Source organism: Columba livia, chromosome 1, assembly GCF_036013475.1.
Source record: "Columba livia isolate bColLiv1 breed racing homer chromosome 1, bColLiv1.pat.W.v2, whole genome shotgun sequence".
Classification (NCBI taxonomy): Eukaryota; Metazoa; Chordata; class Aves; order Columbiformes; family Columbidae; genus Columba; species Columba livia.
The window spans coordinates 174,375,370-174,398,585 of NC_088602.1; the positions used below are offsets into that span (position 1 = coordinate 174,375,370).

At 37.4% G+C, this 23,216-nt stretch overlaps 1 protein-coding gene across 2 annotated transcripts in view; it reads right to left on the minus strand.

Moving 5' to 3' along the window:
* Positions 1–1,397: 1,397 nt before the first annotated feature.
* The window catches only part of RAP1B (RAP1B, member of RAS oncogene family), a 33,098-nt gene continuing 11,279 nt past the window's right edge, over positions 1,398–23,216 (minus strand). The window contains exons 2-9 of one of the 2 annotated variants that reach the window (XM_065048347.1): positions 21,271–21,389; positions 15,903–15,987; positions 14,451–14,519; positions 11,590–11,646; positions 10,250–10,390; positions 8,341–8,484; positions 6,430–6,545; positions 1,398–5,051 (exon numbers count right to left, since the gene is read on the minus strand). In XM_065048347.1, coding sequence (XP_064904419.1) covers positions 6,459–6,545; positions 8,341–8,484; positions 10,250–10,390; positions 11,590–11,646; positions 14,451–14,519; positions 15,903–15,959 — 555 coding nt within the window. In that variant the 5' untranslated portion in view covers positions 15,960–15,987; positions 21,271–21,389 and the 3' untranslated portion in view covers positions 1,398–5,051; positions 6,430–6,458. The remainder of the gene's footprint in view (positions 5,052–6,429; positions 6,546–8,340; positions 8,485–10,249; positions 10,391–11,589; positions 11,647–14,450; positions 14,520–15,902; positions 15,988–21,270; positions 21,390–23,216) is intronic. The other variant, XM_065048337.1, reaches the window with a different exon arrangement.

A 23,216-nucleotide genomic window follows, 5' to 3' on the forward strand; every position in this document is an offset into this window, starting at 1 on the left:
GAGATTAATTTGTAGCTGTAATTTTGTGTCTGAAAATCATGACCGTAGTGCCAAGGGGTCTTTGTTGCATTGAGGGCATCACAAGCAGTAAACCCAGTTTATGAGAGCTGGGATTTCACAAGTAAATTTTTGTACTTAGTGCAGGAGTGAAGTAACTGACTCCTCCCTGCTAGATTTAGAAGGTAAAAATGCCACAGAATATGAAAAAGCAAAGCATACTGACCAAAGAAGGGACTATAACTACTACTATAATTTAACTCCGTATCCAACATTGCAGACATGCCCCCTCCCTGCAAGTTTACATTAGCCAAAGGAAATTACATGAATTAATTAGAAATTACAGTGTCTTTCAAATGAAGTAGCTCACCCCAGCCACAGCCTCAAAGGAAAAAGTAAAATCCTGGTGGCAGTGAACTTTTTTGAAACAATGAACCTGTAGAGCTTGTTGGTCAGCAGGACTAATATTTCTCAAGGCTGAAATGAGTACAGTGGAATTACGAAGACATTCCTTTCCCCATTCACAAATCTCTCCCTAAAGAATATCTCATTGAAAATAGGAAGCAGCCACCCTCTTGATGATTCAAAATTCTGAAAATAAATGGTTTTGGAGGGTATTCAAAAAGTAAAAGCAAAAAAAATAAGCAAAATCCACATTTATCTGTTGTTTGAACCTCTGATACTGCAACACGGGGAACAAAATCAAGACTACAAAACAGCTTTGCTTATAGTTCCAGACTATGAATGTAGTGTTTGTAATAAATTTAAGTATCATTGCAAAGTTTTACTTTCTACAACAGATAAGTTAAATTAGGGGGTTTAAGACTCTTCAAACTGTTCACAAACCTTCCAAAGAAAAATATAAGGTGTTTGAGACTCAGAAATAAGAACCTAATTTAAGTGCTCTGCTTCTCTAATGCAAGAACTAGATAAAACTGCATTTTGTTACTTATTTAAGCAACTTTTTCTTTGCTTCCATTTTCCTCCCCATACATGGGCAAAATAAAAGCTATGAATCGAAGTACCTAATGCTGTTGGGACAGCAGTTTAACACTGGGCAAAAAGCTTGTCTGTGCAAATGCTTGGCTACATCTTCATATCACAATTCAAAAAGTAAGTGTTGCAGACAACTGTATATAGACCATTATTGTGGTCTATTCACATCTAGAAATAACTTTCTATTGCTGATATGTCTAAACCGAAGTCTGTCTAGAATTAGTACAGTATCGTGGCAAAATTTCTCCCCATCTAAGTTTTCCCCAAACTGGCAAAAATTAGAAAACTTTGAAAAAAAAAAAACCCATCAAGTTTGATTCATCTGCAGTTTAGCATTTTACAAGACGAAAACCCTCATCTTTTGCATTCACCCACAAGGAAACAGCAACTCTCGTTACACCAGAAAAGGAGAAAAAATGCACAGTTTAATCCAAATTCCAGCAGGATTCTTCTCCCACCTCCGCTTTCTAGCATCACAGCATCAGTACATATTATGAAACAAATTCTACAATACTTTTCCAGAAGTTACGTTCTCTTATGCAGAAGAGCAATACTACTTTGAGTTTACAGTGCATTTGTTTGGGCATCTGAAAACATCTTGCAAAAACTCAAAATATTTTTGTAAGTTATGCAAGTAGACATTCATTTCACAGAATAACTTGAGAATGAAATAGGACATTAGTAACAAAGTGAGGTCTAAGAAAAATTTATACTGCAAGGAAAGAAGAATCCTAATAGGAAGAGTGCAATTCCATTAAATACTACTTCTATATTTCAGGACATAAACATTACTTTTTCCGTAGAAAGCTCAGACATTTAAATACTGACATATACCAATTTCAGATTAGGGTGGAAATAGAGCAGTCACAGCCCTTGTGTGCACTGTAAGCATAAGCTAACTTTACAAGCAGTAATACATGGGTATTAACACTGAATTTGGAAAGTTACTGCATTAGTTCTCAAAATTTCAATTATGCATGTTTTCATCTGAAGCTTTATGAGAAGTGTTCTGTTCCTGTACAAGTAGTTCAAGCGTGAACTTCTTAAGCGCCGGTACACAAAGCATTTATCATGAAGATACGTAAAAGTTTGTTCAAAAATTTCAGCAGACAGGATTCTTTGCTGGAAGTGGTGACTGCTTACATAGTTCCAGTTCCTGTGGGGAACTGGATGTTCACTTCCTCACTGGGAACAGCTCCTTATGCCGCAATTACTTGGATATGAAGAAAATTCTTTCATGTGTTTTTCCTTATGCTTCACGTTCATCAGCATTATTTTGTCATGCATCTTCCCCCTAACAGCTGGGACGGGACACTGCTCCCTTGAAGCCTGCCTAAGTTTTCAAGGAGAAAAAGACTGTTTTTTAGGTATTACCTGGGTGATGTGTTGATTTGACAAATCTGGCCTAAGTTCCAACTATAAGGGTGCAAAAGCATATTTCACTTTTTTAGCACAATCTTTAGATGGTAAAACCTGGAGTTCCTAAAAATTTTACATTCCTGGGGCTTGACCAAACTGACTACCTCCAGTGCTGGGAAACTGCATTTGCTATTCCACAGAGCAACCAAGAATGCTTCAGTACAGAGCTGTCAGGCCACAGCCTGATGTTCCCCATCAGCAATACTCCTTGGCTGGACATGGACACCAGACCAGGGCCCCCACTCTGTTGTTATCAAAGGATTTTCTTTCCCCTCCTACCCAATGCCATCTGTACGGCTGCCTAGAAAAAGAAACACATTAAGAAGAACACAGAGAAAAGGACAATTGGGACATGTTGTAAGACCCAAATAAGCAGATCTTGAAAGGAAAAATACTGATTAGCTCATCAAGGAGGAAGGTACCTAGTGAAAGAGGAACTAGAGCATCCAGTGCTCCAGTCTCATCTTCTCTGTGGACCAATCGGGATGAAGAAAGTGCCAAAAGAGATGCTTACAGGGATCATCAACCACATGCTCTGGTTTCTAATGATAAATGAAAAGGAACTTCAGCCTTAACTCTGACTCTGCACAGTGAAAAAGTGTATTACCCTCTATTAAACCATGGTGATGACTGATGAAATTACCAGTAGGAAGGATCAGCTGGGCTCCTTAATTCACTCTGGGCAACATAAACCATCTCAGAGCTTACTGGTATTAGCTAACCTCCTCTGATTGAATTTGCAGGAATGGAATAGAACAAGCTCTGATAATTCTGTGCCAGAGAAACAGGAGGTACCAAGTTATTTGGGTGCGACATTAATTTTCAGGAGCACAGCCAAGATCAGGAAATCAGCTGCAGTCCATGCATTCCACTTTACAGTCCAACAGTGTTAACAGATATTTAGTCTGCGAAACTCTACACTCAATACTGCAAGGGTGCTCTTCTGCAGATTTCCTTCAAACCAAACGAATATGGTTTAATCATGCAAAAAAACTCTATCTTCTCCCAAGATTTTTTTTCAGCTACACTAAGTCAATTTTAACAATTAATTCTTCCTGGAAAGAAGGAAAATAGCAGGCTACATTGTTTTAAGTTTCCAAAACAGCCACTGATAGTCTGACCTTTGAAGAGATATTTTGCTGTTAGACTCTGCCTTACATTAGAACTTGGAATATTCCAAATCCAAAACTGTAAGTGGAATTTCCTTCAGTCAGAAATTTACCCACCCTAACACATGGGATGCTATTAGAAGAGATGTTTATGGTATATATTTGTCAGAAGACAAAAATCATGATGGTTCCTTTTTGTCCTAAGATGTATGAATCTGCACTGTGTAAGAGATGTAAAAATCAATATTTACCAGCACTACTAAAACACAAAACATTCAAGTAGTATTTAACTGTAATGCAAGCCCTTGCATGGCAATCCAAATTTATTGAACTACTGATGCTAAGTCATACAAAATTGCACCACTTTAATTAAGGCTTTTAGTTTACATTTGGCCACCTCAAAGCAGTTGTAACATTAGGTTGGTCAATTTAAATACTGTGGCTCCCTGTTGGATATACACACAATCTTTACACCCAAACGTTAATGCATACAAAGCAACAAGGCATTGTTAAATAAATCAGCAAAAGTTAATTACTGCAACTTAGGCCCTGTGACCAATTACACATGATTAAAATTACTTCCCACATTCACATCCACAGTACTCTTCCACCATTTAACATCTCAACCAAAACGTTACACATGTAAAACAATCACTAACAGGCAAAAGTACTAAACCTGTATATTTGGTATTGCAAATACACTTATGCATGAGCAAGCAAGGGAATTCACAGTGAGAATCTACAGCTGCAGAAGCCCGAAAATGATTTACAAAAAATTGTTAAATCATTAAAAAATCGTTTTAAAATATACACTTCTTGTTGTAGACCCCCACTGTACACACAACTATAAACATTGTTCCCTATGTAAACAAGGAAAAGGAAACATACAATAAAAGGTTGAAAAGTCTGGACATTTCCTTCCCAACAGATATTAAAGGCCATGTCTTTAGTCAGACGTTATACTGAAAGGACTCTTAAAGACTAGGTCACTGTCTCCACAGGTTTTTCCTAAAATTAAAAAACTATATAGCTGTTGTGTTAATCAAAGCGCTTTTGTACAATACGATGATGATGATCCTGTATTTCTTTAAAAAAGTTACAATAAGCTACAAATACCGATGAAGCAAAGTTATCTGGAGTAGTCTATATAGGAGCTCTTTGGACTTTCTTTTATTATGCTAAAATAGTGGTGCTTTTAGGATTTACATTATTGTACTCTCCAATAGAAAGTGGGGATTGTTGAAGTATACAGTACACAGTTTTCATACATGTACAACATTGGAGGATGAACAATGTCTCTTATCAGTAATACTGGATGTAGGCTCTGGTTTTACCAGTTGCATACACTTAGAATATTTATAAGTAAAAATCTCTCGTGACACTGGAAAGTGATTAGAATGTGCAAACTGATGTAGTAGCTTTCATCCATTTCTTAAAGGGTACCACCACAGGAAAGTCCATTTAAGATGTTGGTAGGTTTAATAAAGTTGGAATGCTGGCACTGTTGAATTGGGCAACAGTTCTTCAGACCTGTAACAACAAAACAAGAGGTTAGTATTAATAACAACTATTTGTCATTGCTCTTCAGTTAAAAGAACTAAAGCAGAAACTAGCACAGTTCTTTGCAAACAGAACATAACCGTAGCACTTCTTTTTAGCAGATATGATTTCTACTGTACACACAAATAACAGACTATCTCAATTAGTAAAACTGAATTAGGACACATATGGTAATCCCAGCTGAACTGTGGAAGTATGTATTTGATGGGTGGGACTAGTTCTGCTTACACTACGACAGTTCCAGCAACTTCAAAAACAAAAACGCATTTGGAGGATCTAAGGTCCTGAATCAAAAGCCCTGATGAGGAATTGCAGCAGCCACTTCTGCCATCCTCAGTTAGTGCTTTTGGAACCCTCTAAGTTTGACTTTGAACTGATACAAATGAAGTAAGTTTTAAAAAGAGTTGAACGTGGCACTGTCTACATATTAATAAAAGCCTGCAATTTATGGTTCTACCAGGATCCTCCAGTATATCAAACAGGTCTATCAGATGACAAAATAATGGATCACAGTACTGAAGCACCTGAACCACCACATGTCCAGTAAAATTGAAGAGAATTGAGAAAAACAGACAACTTGCCTGATGTCAGGTCAATCAAGATAGACCTCTGCCATCCTAAGGCTCAGAGGTAGAAAGGGGGAAACAACCTGCCCAGAAACAAGTTGCAGAAAAATTCATGCCTGCTGACTGCCTTCTGAAAAGGCTTGCTAAGGAGCAGGCTGAGCTTGTTTCAGCCTTCAGCATAATCCCTAATGCATGGATTTAGTCACACAGAACATTAGCCAACTGCCAATGAGTAAAAAAAAATTGATCTAATAACCAACAGCTCCAGGTCAAATATTTGGAGTGTTACAATGATCACTTCACCATTCTCTTCTGAATGTACTAATTACAATGTAGCCTATAAAACATCCATGTAGTCCAAAGAAAGCAAGCTACATTCCTATGACATCATCCTCCTATGCAAGAGTTCAAAGCAAGAAGTGACATTTTAACATGCAAACTGCAATACTTTACAGTGTGCATTCCTGATAATTGAGCTCTTGCTCAGTTTATCAGATTTTAAAAAAAACCACTCTTGTTTCCAAAAGCTCAAGTTTTGAAGTATCAGAACAAACATCCTTAATTTGAGCACTACCAACACCTTGAAGCTTGAAAGAAAATTGATACTAATGTGAACAGTATATCTTGCATACATTTATAATTCTGACTTCAGAATAGCAAAATAAAGACCATAAAAACTTCTGTGATTATGTAAATCAAGAATTTTCAATGCTGTTTTGCATCAACAGCTACTACAGTTGTTTAGGTTTTTTTGTTGTTTGTTTTCTAGAGGAAAGGTTTACCTGGCTCAGAGCTACAGTACAGCTATGTATTAAAGTAGCTGACATGATGACTTTTTGCGTGCTTTTCCAGGCACTGGAGTTTTTCTGTTAATTTGTCGCACAAGGTCATAAAAGATCTGCGAATATAAAAATCAGTTGGTTATTGGAATTAAGAGGCTTCTCTCATAACCCTAAGCCTTGAGTCTTCACACATAATGTACACGCATACTCCAGAGCTCCTGTAAATATTTAGTTATCACAAAGCCAGAAAGTTAAATTGTACACTTAATACCCGTTTATTTTCTGTTTAAGATAATTGCCTGTCAAGGCTTTTCTACTTTCAATGAAGCAAACTGGAAAGGCACCTATAATCTGCAGCTGTTTAGTCTCTGGGTCAAGTTTATCTGAACATGCATGATGTATGTCACAATGATCAACTACTATATGCTATTGCTTTGCAATTTAGCACCAAGTTCAAGAAACAGGCCACAGCTTTCTCCTAACCCAAATCACTCCAAAGGTATTATTTTAAAGAAAGCTTTAGTAAGTTTTTACTCCACATTTTCATGTTAACTCAAGTACACTGCATGGTCTGTGATAGTCTTCTGTATTCAAATGAGATCGTGCTTTTCCAGATACTTTAAAAGTACTGAAGTCTAGAAAATTAATTCAGCAGCTTCTCTAGTACTACAGCGTGACATAAGCGTAACATTTCCTAGAAAAGTAATTCACGTATGAGACTCACTCACACTTCCAATCTCCTAGAATTGTAATTGGAACATGATTTGGTTGAAAGGCTAATTTAAGACAAGTCTACACACCACAATTAAACAGCATCTGTTTCATGCATAACTGACATTGTTCCAATTATTTTTGCATCTCCTCAATCCAGGAAGTCCTCGTACTAAAGCCATTCTAACAGCTTCCTAAGCACAGTCTGCAAAGCAGCAAACATTCTAACAAAGGCTTTTAGTATTTGATGAAAGTTCTAGTTTATTAAACAGATGACTTTTATACAGTTAGGCTGATTAATCTGTATTTAAGAAAAACTGAATAGTCTCCAGAAATTCCCAAGTAATTAAACACACATCACTCATTTTTAAAATCAGCTGTGCTTAAACCCACCATACGCATTTGATTACATGCAAGTCTTGCAACAGAGGCCCTTCTAACTTGACTGATGTTGCCAGCAACGTTTTCCAGGAGACACAATAAATTATAGGGTTTATCATAATATTCAAGCTGTTCCAGAAACGTAAACACTAACACAGCTTCTTTTTCTAAAAATTTTTGCATCCATTTCTTTATGCTGGCACCTCCACTGGATAAGCCTGCACAGGCTATGGCAAGTCCCAAAAACACGTGGTTTTGATCAGTCACCTAGCTCCTGCTAAATAAATAAGTAGCTATATAGCAGAGAGACTTTTGCCTCCCTTTTTCTTTACAGAGTACCTATTTAGGTCTCTTCTCTAATCAACTAATTTGGACAAAACCCTTAAGAGTTTTTGTCCTTACCACCTCAAATAAATTAATACCAAATAACTCGAATCCATCAGTTTTAAGGAGTTCACTCTCTTAAAGGTATTTTTTAAAAAATGAAAGAAGTAGTCTAGCAGTGCATTCTCAGTGGATGGAGATTATATCAACCAGGGAATGTAACACGAAAAAAGTATTTATACAAAATTCATATTAATACAATTTGAAAACTAATTATACTAAAATTAATATAATTTTTAAAGTCCTATATCAAAGCTAATTACATCCATTAGCAGAAGCATCTCACAAGTTCTCACAATAGTTTTGTCTATTATAGTGAATGCTATTAATAATTTTGTTATTTTTTTCTTGATGGACTGTAATGTTTGGTTAACAGAATTCAGTGTCCCGTCCTCCTCTCCCTGCACCCTCCCCCGCATGGGTAGTGTGCCTTACCTCATTAACATTTATCTTTGATTTTGCAGAAGACTCTAGGAACGCACAGTTATTCCATTGCCTTGCTAGGTTCTGACCTTGTTCCTTTCCCACAACTCTTTCATCTTCCAAATCACACTTATTGCCAACCAGAATCATAGGCACCTAAAAACAATTCAATACCAGCAAAGAATTAATTAACATTTTTGGAAGGCACAATGTAAACGCACACCTAAAACCCTACCCGAATCCTTAGAGGATCCTGACCTTCTGGAATAATCAAGCTCTGGTGTAACAGAAGCTTAAGGTTACAGTTGTGTGAGGCTTTAATCTTCAAAGCAAAGTGACTGCATTTTTTGCCTGCTGTTTGGCAGGGCCGTGGGAGGAATGGTTTGAGGATTCAGTACACTACCAACTGAGAAAATTTCACATCTTCTAGAAGACCTAATGAGATTTCATTTTTACATGTTGAAGGTATCAAGAAGTCTACTGAAGAATCTGCTACAAAATCCTTACATGTTCAGCAATCCTAGAAAAAGTGGGCTGTGCTGGGCAGCGTGATGAAGGACACTAAAGCTCCTTTCACCATTCCTCTGCTTCCAGCCTATCTGCACTCCTTTCAGCAACAGTTTGCTCAAAGTTCTTATTAGTAAGCTGATGCACACAGAGGAAAGAAACATGATAGCTTATCAAAATAACTACAGAAAACACTGAATTGACCCTTATGGAAAAAAAAGGCAATCATACAAAGCGTAGCTTTTTTTTTCCTTCCCTCCTCCTCTCCTTTTTACTACTCAAAGGACATAGCTAAGTTTGTCCCAAGCTGAAGTGCTCAAAAAAAGGCTTACAATATTTTGATTGCTTAATTTCCTCTCACTGAGAAAGCAAGTCATGCCTAAGCTTTAGCACAGGAAAAACTTTATTACTTAAATACTATTTTTTTCAGATACATTTGTGATAATGGGTAACAAATCACTTCTAGAAGAAATCTGCTGAACGTAGGCAAGACTTAAAAATGCTTACACTTAAGAAAGTGCAAGGCAGTTTGTATCACAAGAGTCACAACAAACTTCCCTGAAACATTTAATACATTCTGTCTCTGTTGGCAGCAGCAGCATATGTGGATACATGCAGTAAGGAAGGGATCAAAGTTTCCGTGAGCACACTTTAAATGAGATGAGCACACTTAAACTGTTCATCCCTTACATTATTTTTTCAAGGAAGATTTTCTGTCTGACAGCTGCAACCTACAAGGTCTTCCTGTTAAAAAAAGAATCACACTTTTACTGCTGTTTCACATCTGAAATACTTTTCTTTCTTTTATTAACAGACTACTCACTTCCTACAAATGCAGTAAGGTTTTTTTAATCAATTATAAACTGGAATGTTTTAGCCTCTATAGCTTTAATCATGCTAAAAGGCACATAGTGAAATTGTGTGGAAATAGTATGACTAAATTTACTTTCAAGCACACACACAATATAAAAGCTACATAACAACCAAGTTTAAAGCTTACAGCAATGTCCTCTACAAGAACTTAGAATTTTGTGCTTTTAAAATACCATAAACAGTAGGCATACAGTTCAAATTTTCTCTTTGGTATTTTTTTTTAACCTTCATTGATAGCAACTGAGGTGAGAATAGAGTTACTTCAGAAATGTCTTCTGCAGTACTAGTGAATGAGGCTACATACAGCTTCAAACAGAGTATCTTAAAGGATGAGATGAAAAAGAGAATTATCTTTATACGCCACATGACAACTTACAATCTTTTCAGTTTGCCTTAAGAGTTGCACTTCTGTACTACGCATCTACTGGTTGATTTGTCTTTTAATTTAAAGCTTGGAAGCTAACTGATCACAGCGTATACATTACAATATCTGTAATGAAAACTGTAAATATATGCACTAAGCATTTTTAGAGATGCTTACATCATCAGTGTCTTTGACTCGAAGAATCTGTTCTCTTAGATCCTGTAAATCATTAAACGTGGACTGTGCTGTGATGGAATATACTAATGCAAAACCTTGCCCATTTTTCATGTATAGGTCTCTCATTGCTGTAAACTGTTCCTGTAATTAAAAAAAAAAAGAAGACAGACGTTGCATTCAGTTTGCACACTCCTTAAGAAAAAAAAAAAAAAAGACATATACTTCAGGATACAAATGGATCAAAAGTACAATGCATTTGTGCCCTCCCTGCCCCCTTCTTACATACCAACTTTTTCCCATCTCCTGACCTTTAAAACACATAATAAAGTAAATACACCCCTTTTCAGCCTCGCTTTTGTAGTCTGGGCAGTTTTCTATGTTAAATTCTACTTTCATTTTCAAGGACATTGACTAGAGGATGGAGACACTCAATAGACTTGTCACATTTCCTAGAATTCTGTGACAACTATGATATTGCATATGAAGACTTGCAGGTGCACTGCACTGCAGCATTAGGACTTCTCTTTCTGTTTGAAAACTCTCACGGTGTGACTGTGGAAGAGCATTTGCCTTTCTCACACTGGTGACTCTGCTGTCTTGGAACTGATCGATCACTCAGCAAATCCCTTACTGTAATGTCAGATGAAAAACACAATTTATTTCGAGACAACAGTCACTCCATCTTTCTGTTGTCTTACATGGCCCTACTTTGATATGGAATTCAAACAAATTATTATTGGACCAGATTACTATTATAGTCCAGAGAACACATACTTCACTCCAAGGGTCTTGAGCTTGTGCTCACTGGAATCAACGAAGGAAATGATCGCTTTCAGTAGGTTTTAGAACAAGTCAGAGTAAAACCTGACCAGTATGAAAAAGGTCAGCATAAACCCTGCACTTCGAGCTCACAGAAGCTGACTAAAGCAAGACTATTTTTATCCCAATGTCAGAGTACATCTCACACACAAAAGAAAAAGGAGAGAAGAAGAAATCACATTCTCTACAGCAACAGAAATCAAACACAAGTAATCACTGAGCCTAAGTTTTCCTCTGGGCAATATGAACTTAAAACAGCACATCAACCTCTTAAAATTCTTGGTCTCATGTTTCCACTATTACAGAAGATGACCTCACAGGAAACTTGCAACTTATTTTCTGCTGCAAAATTCAAGTTTTGTTTGAATACTAGTATGTTAAAGAACATCCCTTAATCCAGTGCACCGACCACAGTTACTCTTTAGAGAATGAGGAAGGAAACGTGTCATCATTTACATCCCTACAGCTTTTAATAGTTTTAACACTGCACATCGGTATTTAAGAAAGTTTGTTTTACATACCGTTCCTGCAGTATCTAAGATTTCAAGCATACACTGTTGTGCATCTACTTCAACTTGCTGTGAAGAGAGAAAAATGTGGTTAGAATTTTTCCTCTTTCAAGTCTCCTCTCCAAAGACAACAGGAATTGTATGATTTTATAAGCAAATTCATAATGCATAAAGCAACATAATGGCTTAAAAAGTTTATGTGGATATGCACTTCAAAAACAGCAGGAAGAAGCCTTTCAAAGAGCCTTATTGACATTTTCAAAAGAAGCGTCAGCAGCCAAGTACCACTTTGCAAAGTGATTAGGGATTTTTGATTATTAAAAAGGAGGCTGCTAAATTTGTAATGATGGTTATTAGCAACTAGCACAATTAATTTCTACTTGTTTCAGGGATCATTCACAGATTGAACGAACAGTACAGGTGAAAGCTAGAAACTTGGATTGGCATACTAATGTTCATTTAATAGCAGTTTAGATCAACAGGAGAATAAGTAGTACACAACAAGCAATAAACCAAGCAAACCACTAAGAGTGGTGTCCTCAAAAACAGCCTTTAGTGACACTAATTAGGAAACTGATCCAGCTTAGAAAAATTTGCAAAAAATAGGTTTAAGAAGCTGGATCAGTTTCTGTATCTATTTTAGAGTTCCTCTGTCTAGTTTCTACCTCAAAAAAAAAAAACAAACCACAAACACCACCACCCAAATGGCCTTGAGCTCAAAGGACACAGAAGTGCTCTCAAGCACTTTCATGCAGGCTACCCATGTGGGGTTTTTTTGTTTGTGTTTGTTGTTGTTGTTGTTGTTGGTTTTTGATTGTTTGTTTTGTGGTTTTATTTTTTTTTCCCTTCCACGCTATTAGTACACTTCCCTTTTCCCCTTTGCATGTTAAATTCCCAGCTGGCAGATCAGCACTCATACTCCGATTTGAGCTTTTCTTTTGTAACTGGATTGCAGCTTGGCGGGGGTGGGGAAGAGGAGTATTTCCATGCCTCTCAAAGCTCCCCCATGTCCCCTAGGGATAGCGATTCCTTCAATAGCCACTATTTTAGCATGCATTGCTGACAAAGTTATTCAGCTAATTAAGCAGCATCTATTCTCTTTATGAAGAAATATTTGGCGAGTAAACTAAGGCATCAAGTTTCAAGACTTCATGCCCAAATTGTTTAGTTCCAGACAAACTTCAAATATTTCAAGCCACATCCTTTCAACTTCAAATATTATAAAATTAAGATCTAAGATTAATAGTACAGGATTGCAACTGCCAAACTAATACATTTTAAAGTCACCCAAGTCAAGCAGCAAGTTAGAATTGTAACTAGCAGTAAAGGAAAGAAAATTACTGCCTAAAGTATTGTTGAGACTTAAGCAAGACTTCAGCAATCTGGCTGAGTTGAGAAGATGGATACACAGAGATATTCCTAGTCATTTCAGGACAAAACCTGAAAGGAACATTATAACGTCTTTACCAAAAAAATTAATTAGCAAAAGGCAAAATTTCTTCAGCTCCATGGAAACAGTCTTTGTAATAATTCACCCAGCAAACATCATGCATCTAGTATGACCTGAAGAATATAAATATGTAACAAAGGAAATGTTTCACTTTAGTACTGCTTGTGAATATTTTTGAAGTCATTTATTGGGCCTGACCCAGCAAAGGCCTGCACCAAACATTGGGATGGGATCCAAAATTCCTGCTCCTCTAATACAGAAGAAGTAAATGGCTTTATAGATTTTTTGGTTTTGTTGTTGCCTCTTTAATAAGAATTCTCGCTTTGGCTGGAAGCCCACGTACTTAAGAAAGACTATGATTTTTCCAGCATATAGATTTCTATGAGGTCAAAGAAAACAAGTGTGAAATTATCGTTTTGCTCTCACTAATTCCTCTTCTGTTCAGAAGAGATTCTGGTAATACAGCCTCTTTATTTCAATATAAGTGTAGCCAAGTGCTGAAAGAGGAGGTCCTGCACTTTCTGCCCACTCCCTAGGGTTTGGTACATCTTGTCTCCCTTGTATAGCCACTGGCATTTTTGTGGCCACACAGTGAGCTATGTCAGAGTATCAATGCAAATGAAAAGTAATTAATCTACAAAAAGAAATATTAAGAAAATGACATAGCTGAAGACTAATCTGCTTCAGCAAATGGTTAACTCTTCTGGTAGCAGTTCAGATGGAAACTATCTTAGCCTGGAATATTAATCATGGTCTCAGCTGAAACTGAAGAGTGAGCAATATGGAGATTCAAGGTGATGCAAGCAGAGTCAGACCTTTCAGCCTGTCATGCTGAAGAGGGGAAGAGAAACTAACAGGCTACTGTTAAGTGTTTGCTCATTTATGATAGGTTTGTGTTAACCTATTAATAAAACAATAACCCATCTAATGGAAGTGTATCAAGCTATCAGTTAAATCGTCAGGAATACAGTATGATGCCTCTAGTGTTCTGAAGGTGTGTGCAAAGTTGTTCTTAGCATTTTCCTAGTAGCAAAAAAAGCTTAGAACCTCCAACATACAAGTCCAAATCTACCTGCAGATACTAACACACACACAAACTAATAATAAATATTATGACAAATAAAAAGTGATAGTATACTTTATTTAAAAAAAAAAAAAAAAGCCAATGTTTCCAATTCTGACAATGAAATTACCATTTTTTCCTGACTAGCTAGTAAGGTATCATGCTTAAACATTAAAAAGCTAGTCTGCATTATTCCTGTAGACAGATTTTAAGAGTACCTTTGGATTTCAAACTTGTTAGGTTACCTGGTATTATGTCACATGACCAGTCATACCCTTTTTCAAGCAATGACTCAAATATATGACAGTATGTACTTCAGTTTTAAGTTTCTGTAACACTAGAGAGGTCTTTTGCATGTACCTTTCTGTAGGAGTCTTCTATCGTAGGATCGTATTTTTCAACAAATATTCCTTGAACAAACTGTACAGTCTGCAATATAAAAGTTCCTGTAAGATTCTTCTTGCACAGTGACATTTTGTCAACATTGTACACAAATTACTGTTCTAGGTGTATACTCAGTTAATCATTACATTTTTGAAGGCAAATTAAGTGATTGACATACCTATAAGAAACAACAGGAAGTTAGACACACATGCCTATTTAACTAAGTACTGTTAGATAAAGCAATGCTACACCCTCCTTTATCCACTCTCACTTGGAGTGTAAGAATTAAAGCATGCATTGATTTAAGGTTTGTCTAAATGTTGGAATCATTATTAGTTTCTAGTTGTACAGAATACTGTACAGCTGCATGTCTTTTACGTTTGCATTTAGAACTACTGCATCTTCTGCTACTTACTGCCAGCACAGGAATTAGTCAAAAAAAAGGCTGCCAGCATTTACTAGTCTTAACTAGACTCAGCAGGATATTCCAGTGTACCTAGCATGTACGATGTTTTTAGCACAAGCGGAACTTTAAGACTCAATGGCCAAGTCAGAGCAGACAGGTTCAAATCCAGAAATGCTGCAGTAAGATAAAGAATTCAGAGGTAAAGGAACAAGTTCTTTCACAATCTAAGATGATTTGTCAAGTTTTCCTTTAGGAACTACTTTGTAAAATAATCCTTCCTATCTGATAGAATAGACCTCTAGGCCTTACTTTACAGTAAGGTACACAATTAAACTGAAAAATGTAAAGTTCTTAGGTGGGCTGGGAGCATCCCATTCTGTGGAGTTTTTTACTGCTAGTCTAGGTCAGATTAAACTTTTCTGTAACCATTTAACTAAAATGCATGAGTTCTTTGGTTTACAAACATCTACCTGCTGCAGCTATACACGTGTTCACAGGGAAAGATGTAGAAAACATGCTGAACTTCCTATAAACATGCAAATGTATGTTTGTATTTGCATCTAAAAAACGTTTTAGAGGCTGCTATCGAATATTAAGCAACCAGCACTCTGAAGACCTTTCAAGAGACAGGAGTTACCAAAGCCAGACACAGGCAAATCAGTTCATTGTGTGAGTTTCGTGACACAGCTTGATGTTTCACAGACCTGCGGCTGGGTTACCCAGTGAAGCCAGAGACCTTCATAATGCTGTGCCTATGCACTTTGCTGTGTAAGACAGGCAAAGATCTGACCATACAAAAATATTAGCATGCGAGAGCACACCAACGGATGTGGATACATCCAGTGAAGGAGGTACCTATGCTAGCCAGGAACCCTCAGCAGTCATTACTTATATTTATGTTTATTTGTGCACGCCTACATAAACAAAATATGGGTTAGTAGAGAGCGTATTAGAGGAAAATAAAAAAAAAAGACATGAGAAGCCTAAGAAAATGTACTTGAACTACCCCACAGAGAACTTACCAGAGCAGACTTTCCAACACCTCCAGAACCAAGAACCACTAGCTTGTATTCACGCATGATGCAGGAGATAAATCACCCTCAATACCTAAAACACAATAAATTATTCACTGTTTTGATCAACGAGACAACTATTTTAGCATTACTACAGCCACCGCAAGATCGCATATATAACACAACATGAACAATTGATATCAACTGATAAATGCAGGAGATACATTATTATAACCAGGCAGAACCTAGGCAGGATGTCACTTTAACAGAAACAATGGACATTTATTCAAGACGCAGTAAGTGCTGAACAATGCTACTTTTTCTTCTAGCACAAATAAAGTACCTCCAAGGTTTTCTTGTTACCAGGATTTTAACACTTAAAGAACCACCATTATTCACATGTTATCTAGCGTAATTTCACAGTCAAGATAGTACAGACTTGGAAAGTTTTTAAAATGGAGATTTTTATATCCCATGAAACAGTAATTTAGAGAAAAGGCAAGAACAGATTAAGACTCCCTGTAATAAAGACCTCAGTATCACAATCTTGCCAAAATATCACGTGTTTCAAAGAAAGTGCACAAGTGTACTGAAGAACTGCTCAAACCCATGTGCACACATCACTTCCTCAGAGGCCTCTGGATGGATTCTTCACCTTTATTTACAGCAAGCAGGTATGAGGCATAGAAATTGATTTACTTCATTGACAGGTAAATTACTTGGATTATGGCATACCATCCAGTGAGGTGAGTTCACCTCATAACATTTTCCAGTAACATACCAGATCTCTTCTAGCCATGCAAGCAAGTCCACAGCACCTCTCATCTATAGTCACAGCAAGCATTAAGGTATTTCACAGGTTTCTCGGGATCACTCATTCACTCATGAGAAGTTGCTGGGACTATATATTTTGCAACAACAGACCAAAACCAATATTCCTAAGAGCCACACAGATGCCTGGAGAGCTTGCAGTTTTACAAACACTACATTCACAGTACCGAATAGGTTTATTGGGTAAACAGCTGCTAATGTTTGCTACCTATGGTACTGATACAGTAATTCCAAAAACATGTACCAGATTTCACAGCTACTACATCTTTTCCTCATCCATCCCCCAAACTTATTTCATATCACACAAGTTTTTGTAATTTCATATATATACACATAGAGGTGTAAATTATTTTGTTCATATGAGCTGACATGCATGAAATGTCTCCAGTCTCTTCTGGAGAACTGAAAGCATCAGTATGCTGACAAAAAACAGAATGGGAAACTTCTCCACGCAACAGCATTTCTTTATTTCTATTGTCATTTACTTGAAATAACATCCAAAGTTTGTATCTACTGACTCAAACTTTGATCTATATGCAGCAAGTACAACCATGACACCACAATCCAGTTCACTAAGCAAGGTTTGATAAAATGGCTTAGCTAAGTTTTGTTTGGTTTGTTTGGTTTTGTTTGTTTTTTTTTAAATACAGTGGCTGTTTTTGAACTATCAGCTCCTAATGCAGCTACAATAAAATGCTGCAAACCATCAGATACGGTATTTTCTCTATCTCACTACTGTTGTCCCATAAAGAAATATTGAACAAATCCTACTATAGTAAAGCTAACAGTTACTACTGATAAGAAACAATTATCCAAGAGGAGATAGCATGCATTTTCTCATTCTGAAACACTTAAATGCTAAACAGTCACAGAGAAAGACTTGCAGAAGAATATTAAATCAACCTCTTCCCACCAAACATTTCTCAAAAAGAACAGCAGGATCTCAGAAGCCAATTTAAAAAAAAAAAAAAAAAAAAAAAAAATCCCTGCTTATGTGTGCAAGTTGATTAGTGTTTCGGTAGACATATAACCACAGTTATAATGACTGTGGTTTCAGGAGCAACTACAGGCAACTAAAATATTCTTTTGAGACCATTTCTCTCCCAGAAACTAGAGCTGTTCCCCAGCCACTGCCTGCAGCAGCCAAGCAGATCTGCTGGCTCATCTTTGTCAAAAACTAACTGAGCAAAAACAAAACAAGGTCACAAATTTTGGGACAAGTCTTTGGGTCATACTGCTCAAAAAAACGCACCTCTTGCAGTCCTTCTAGCAACTGAGCTAACAGGACTGCTACTGCTGCCCTGGGAGCTCTCAGCTCCTTTCCCGCACTGTCTCCAGCACTTATCAGATTGAGTTACCTGTTTTTTCCACTCTTTGCCTTCTCAGAAAGATTAAACCCACCTCAGCTGACAAATAATTTGGGGTTTGGGGGAGAGAGAAATTGCAGGGAATCCAACACAGGTGCTTGCACAAGCAGCAGAAGCAAGGTAAGAAAGACCTCTCTCATCAGCAGTAATCTCACAGCATCTGTGGGAGTCACACCATCTGTTAGGTGTTTAGCACAAAATGGTAAAGTGATTTACATAGAAATTAGAACACCTCCATGTTAGTGTCCATCTTTGCTATCACTGATTAACTCCACATTGTCAGAAGACATGAGAAGCAAACAGGCCAGGTCCTATTTAATTTCTCTTGCAAACACATAATAAGCAGCTTTTCAACTTACCTAAACCATTTCTTCCACCTTATGAAACAACAAGAGTGCAAGAAGAACGCCATAAGGAAATATTGTCCTGATGGCCAGTAAAGCAAGTCTCTACACAGGTTTTCATTACCGATAAATTTTGAGACTCTTCAGTGATTTTCACACCTAACAGAACATTTTTTCACTCCCGACTTTATAAAAATATGTTTTCTTCCCTACATGGATTTTTTTTTGCAAACATGGACCACCAGAACCATGCACAACACAAGTTTAATCTATTTGGCACCACTACAAGTGTTAAATTAGATCCATAAACCCATAAGCTGTCCAGCTTTCCTACAAACAATAGGAAAAAGGATTGTCTCTAACTGTACAAGTTAAGCCTATAACATTACCTGTCGTTTCGTAAAGGCATAACTGAATGTTTGTTTTAATTTTTTGAAAGGTGTCACTAGAATGACATAAATGTAGTAGGTGTAGGGGAAATCCCAGTACTGTAATCTGAGCGAACTGCAGCAATTTCACTGTCTTGAAAAGAACAGTTTAAGCCAAATTTTTCAGTCTTCAGTCTGAAGTTAGCAACTAAATATGGATATGTTAATAATGAAGCCTGACAGTAATTGAGAAGTAACAGAACTTAAGCAGCAGCTACCAGCTTTACCTAGTGGTTTGAGTAATTTGTGACTTTTTCTAACTGAATGATCTACACTTTCTTTAAGAAAATTCCAAATCCTGAAATAAGAAGCTAACAGGTTGGTTTTAGTGAGATACTAGCAATTCCATTTTGGCTCTTAAACAGGGATTCAGGAATTTAACACAAGGCAAAGCTTCTTTCAGCATCCCGATTTGGAAGTTCAGCCCTCAATATCCAACTGCTGTACCACACGCTGGAGGCAATTTCGCTACTTTAAGTGGTGGCACATAACTAAAGCATATATATACCTCTTGGTTGGCCAATCTTAATCTCTGAAAGACCTACGCAAAAAGTTTTTTTAAGATCTTCGAGGGCATGACAAAGCCAGACTGCCGTACACTCAAACATTTCTCTGACCTTTGTGTGATGAGCAAAGTAAGTAATCACTTCCTTTTTCGCCGTGACAACTGTTGTGTCATTTGTACAGTTACTCCTTAAGTCACAGATAGCACACAGTAACCCTCTATACATACACTCACCTATACAGCATAGAGGTAGCCTGGCATCTCTGCACTTGTCTATTATCAGGCAGTCTGGCCATGACGCCTTGGAACGAAACACAAACAAATGTATTCTCCAAAACAATTTAAGAAAGCTAACTCAGACATCTGTAACACAGCATGTGGCAGAAGCACCATCTATCATCTACTCTCACTTAGACCTATTACCCCACTGGCTTTGAATGGCAGTCTTAATACCACTTCACCTTCCTCTTACTGTTTTCTAACAAAAATAAACACACAATTCCTACCTAAGAGAACTTTTCTAAGAAAACTTTCCTGGTTACAGGTCTTAGCCTCCTTCTCAACTAAGAAACCACCAGCCCATGAAGCTGGTAGACACTACAGTCTGCCATGCTACTTGGAATAAAAGCCTAGCAAGCACTTTTTCACTGACCAATTTGTCCATCAGCTGCAAGTGTGCCCCAGACTGAGTTAGGGCTCTGATCCTGCCTGAACCTGACTTCCCAGTGACTCCCAACTAGCCCAACCTGACTCTGCTCTAGCTCAAACCTATTTTTCCATATCACATGTTGTACAGACCTCTTTCATCCGAAACCTCGACCTTGTTCTTACTTTACTGTTCAGATTGACACAATGCTTGACTCTGGAACTAATATTGTGTTTGGCTCCATCCACTGCCAACACAACTTCCTTTTGACTCACTGATGACACACCAGTGGGGGGAAGAGGGGGAAGAGGACAAAGTATAAAAGAGGAGGTTTAAGCCATAAAGAACCTTGGCTTTCAGTTACCATGTAGCACTTGAAACAACACCAGCCATTAAGCTCCAAGCAAGATATTAAAGTGACAAGTTCAACTGTTGAAAGAGATGCAAACTATAAAACCAGAGATGGAAACTCAAACTTCTGGTGGATTTCCTTTTCTGTTTATATTTATATTTAAAAAACAAAACACCCCCCCCAAATCCACTTCTCTAGCCATTCTAAAACAGATACTGGACTTAGTGCACAGAATATCTCTTTACAAAGTCTGTGCCTTGCATTTCACACATTGTCATCCCCTCTCACATCTGAGAAAAACAAAAAAGTTACTGGAAGAACTTTTGAAAGAATACGTAATTATGAAACCATTTGTACAGTCAAGACAGAGCTCAAGGTAGCACCTTAACAATAATTCCCAGCAGTCTGCACTAACCAGTGATGTCAGTGATAACCTTCAGTTCTAAAGCTATCAGAAAGCAATTGTATTAACTGGAAAGGAGGAAAAAGGCTCATTAGATCACATGATTGCAGTCATTCAAATAAGGAGACAGGTTTAGATCTCCCCTCATCTAAAATTTAGCACCCTAAAGCTACAGCTATATCACAGCATGGTCAGCATTTCTAGTCTAGGATAGGCTCAAGTTCAACAATATTTGTCTGTACTCCCCAGAACACCAAGTCTCATGGTTGGAAAACAGAAATATTCAAAAGGTGCAAAACAGAAATTAAGAGACTACAATAACTGGGTAACATATAAGCAAAACCTCCTGAGATTTATTGGACAGTTGATGAGAAGCACCCACTGAATCACCCAAAAATTAGATTAATTAAGTTTAAACTTACTCCTACCAAATAAACTGTATCCCTCTTCATTTAGTGGAGCCTATTTTAAGAGAGAAATTTTGCTTTGAAGGCTGGCTACCTTTATGGTGACAGACATGCAAGGAGTAAGAGCAATACCAGCTTCCTTTCCTTTTTCATTTTTCTGCTCCTCCATCTTTAGGCAGGAAAGTATTGTCAACTGTGGTCTCTATGCAGGCACTAAAGAACAAGAAGATAGAAAGCATCAAAAAAGTAAAGCTTTTTTCATCTTAACTGGAGCAGGTACTGGCTTTAAACAGCTGAGTCAAGTATTTTTATGCACAGATACTTGACATCACTGTGAACTCTGGAGATGTCTAATGCAAGATTAGACTAGAAAAATGAGGGAAGCTACTCTTCTTCAAGAAATAGAGTTTTCACATAAACCAGATTCCACTGCTGTTTCAAGTACGCAATCTCTCAGAAGCAGAGAGCTCACTTTCAGGTCGCCTCCGTTGACTGTGAGTGGTGGTTCAGTAACTGCCTTGCAGACTTCCTGAAATGGAACAGTCCATAAAACCATCACAGCTGTGCAGCATCTGCTCAGTTTGTTCATATTACTTTTTCTAATTTATGCATGTATTAATGCATTAGTGTAGTGTATTGAAGTAACTGCTTAATTCTACTTCTGAATGGCACACAAAGTACTTGATAAGCTAGAGGAGCACATGGACAGTTTTTCCAATATTCTCTTTGAAGGATGAGCAGATCTTTGAATAAACACCATTGAAGAGAAGGAAGACAGGTTAACCAAGACAACACATTAGAAGTGTATTTTAAAAGCTTCATATTTGTCAAAGATTGTACATGTGGAACTTGCTTTCAGTTTTTGCCCTTATCAGACAAACCAGGGGAGAGTACCTTCTGGACATTTCATTAAATAATTTCTTGAAGTATGTCTCCAGAAAAAGGCAAACCAAAGTGACGATGCTAAGAAAGTTGTGGAATAAGAAACCCAAACAATGAATGAAGAACCTGCACACTTAGAGCTTGTAAAGCTTTCTTAAAAAGCAACCACATAATGAAGAATTCATCAAGGTTCAAATACCACTGGCAGTTGTGCTTGATACTATACTTAAAAAGGGGTTTTTTGTTTGTTTGTGGATCTTCCCATCTTCCCCCTACATTTTTTTAATTTACTCTGTTACTTTTCTTTCAATTCCTTCAGCTTCAAATTTTGGTTTCTGATTCAACTTTGTTACCTGTGTGAGGAATAGGAAAGCTAATAAACCAGTCTTTCCAAGTGACACTAAATCAAATGAAGCCGTAAGTAGAGCTCAGCCTCAGGCTAAAGACATGAACTAAATACAGTCACTACAGATATCCCCAAGACTTTCTTATGTGAACTAGTTGTTCAGGTCTAGAATTAAACTAATGGTCCCTCCCAGAAGCATTATCATTTGCAGAAGGGATCATGATTATTCAGCACTTTACAGACACCATGATTCTTGTTCAGACCCTGACATTCTGGTTGTATTGTGAAGTTGCAGCATGTTCACTAAAATTTTCATAATGCTTCTGCTCCAGCACATTTACCTCTCTGTAAGAGACAGATTGCTAGAACCACCTTGAGAACAGACTCCTAAATGAGTCTCAACTTTTTGCATGAGGGAAAAAAAACCCCAAACATTAGAATGACAGATGAAGCAAATTAAGCAACTGGTTTACCTGCTTACAATAGCAGTGAAGGTAAAAAAAAAAAAAAAAAACAAGGAAGAAAAACTGCTTCTCAGAGAGAGGATACTGCCCCAAGATGGAACAAAACGATGGTCACACATTTGGAAAAATAACTCTAGTTCGGTCACAGGACCAACCAAGGTCAGAGGATTAAGTCTCCCTAGACAAGATGTTTCCCACTTCTGGTACTAGAGCAGTCTCAGACAGCCACATCTACACCTTCCTAATTGTCTGTACCATCCAGATTCCACCACGTTTTGAGTCTCTTGATTTAGCACCCTTTATCCAGGGAAGCAACTAATTACAGATGATTAGTGTTGTTCTTAATAT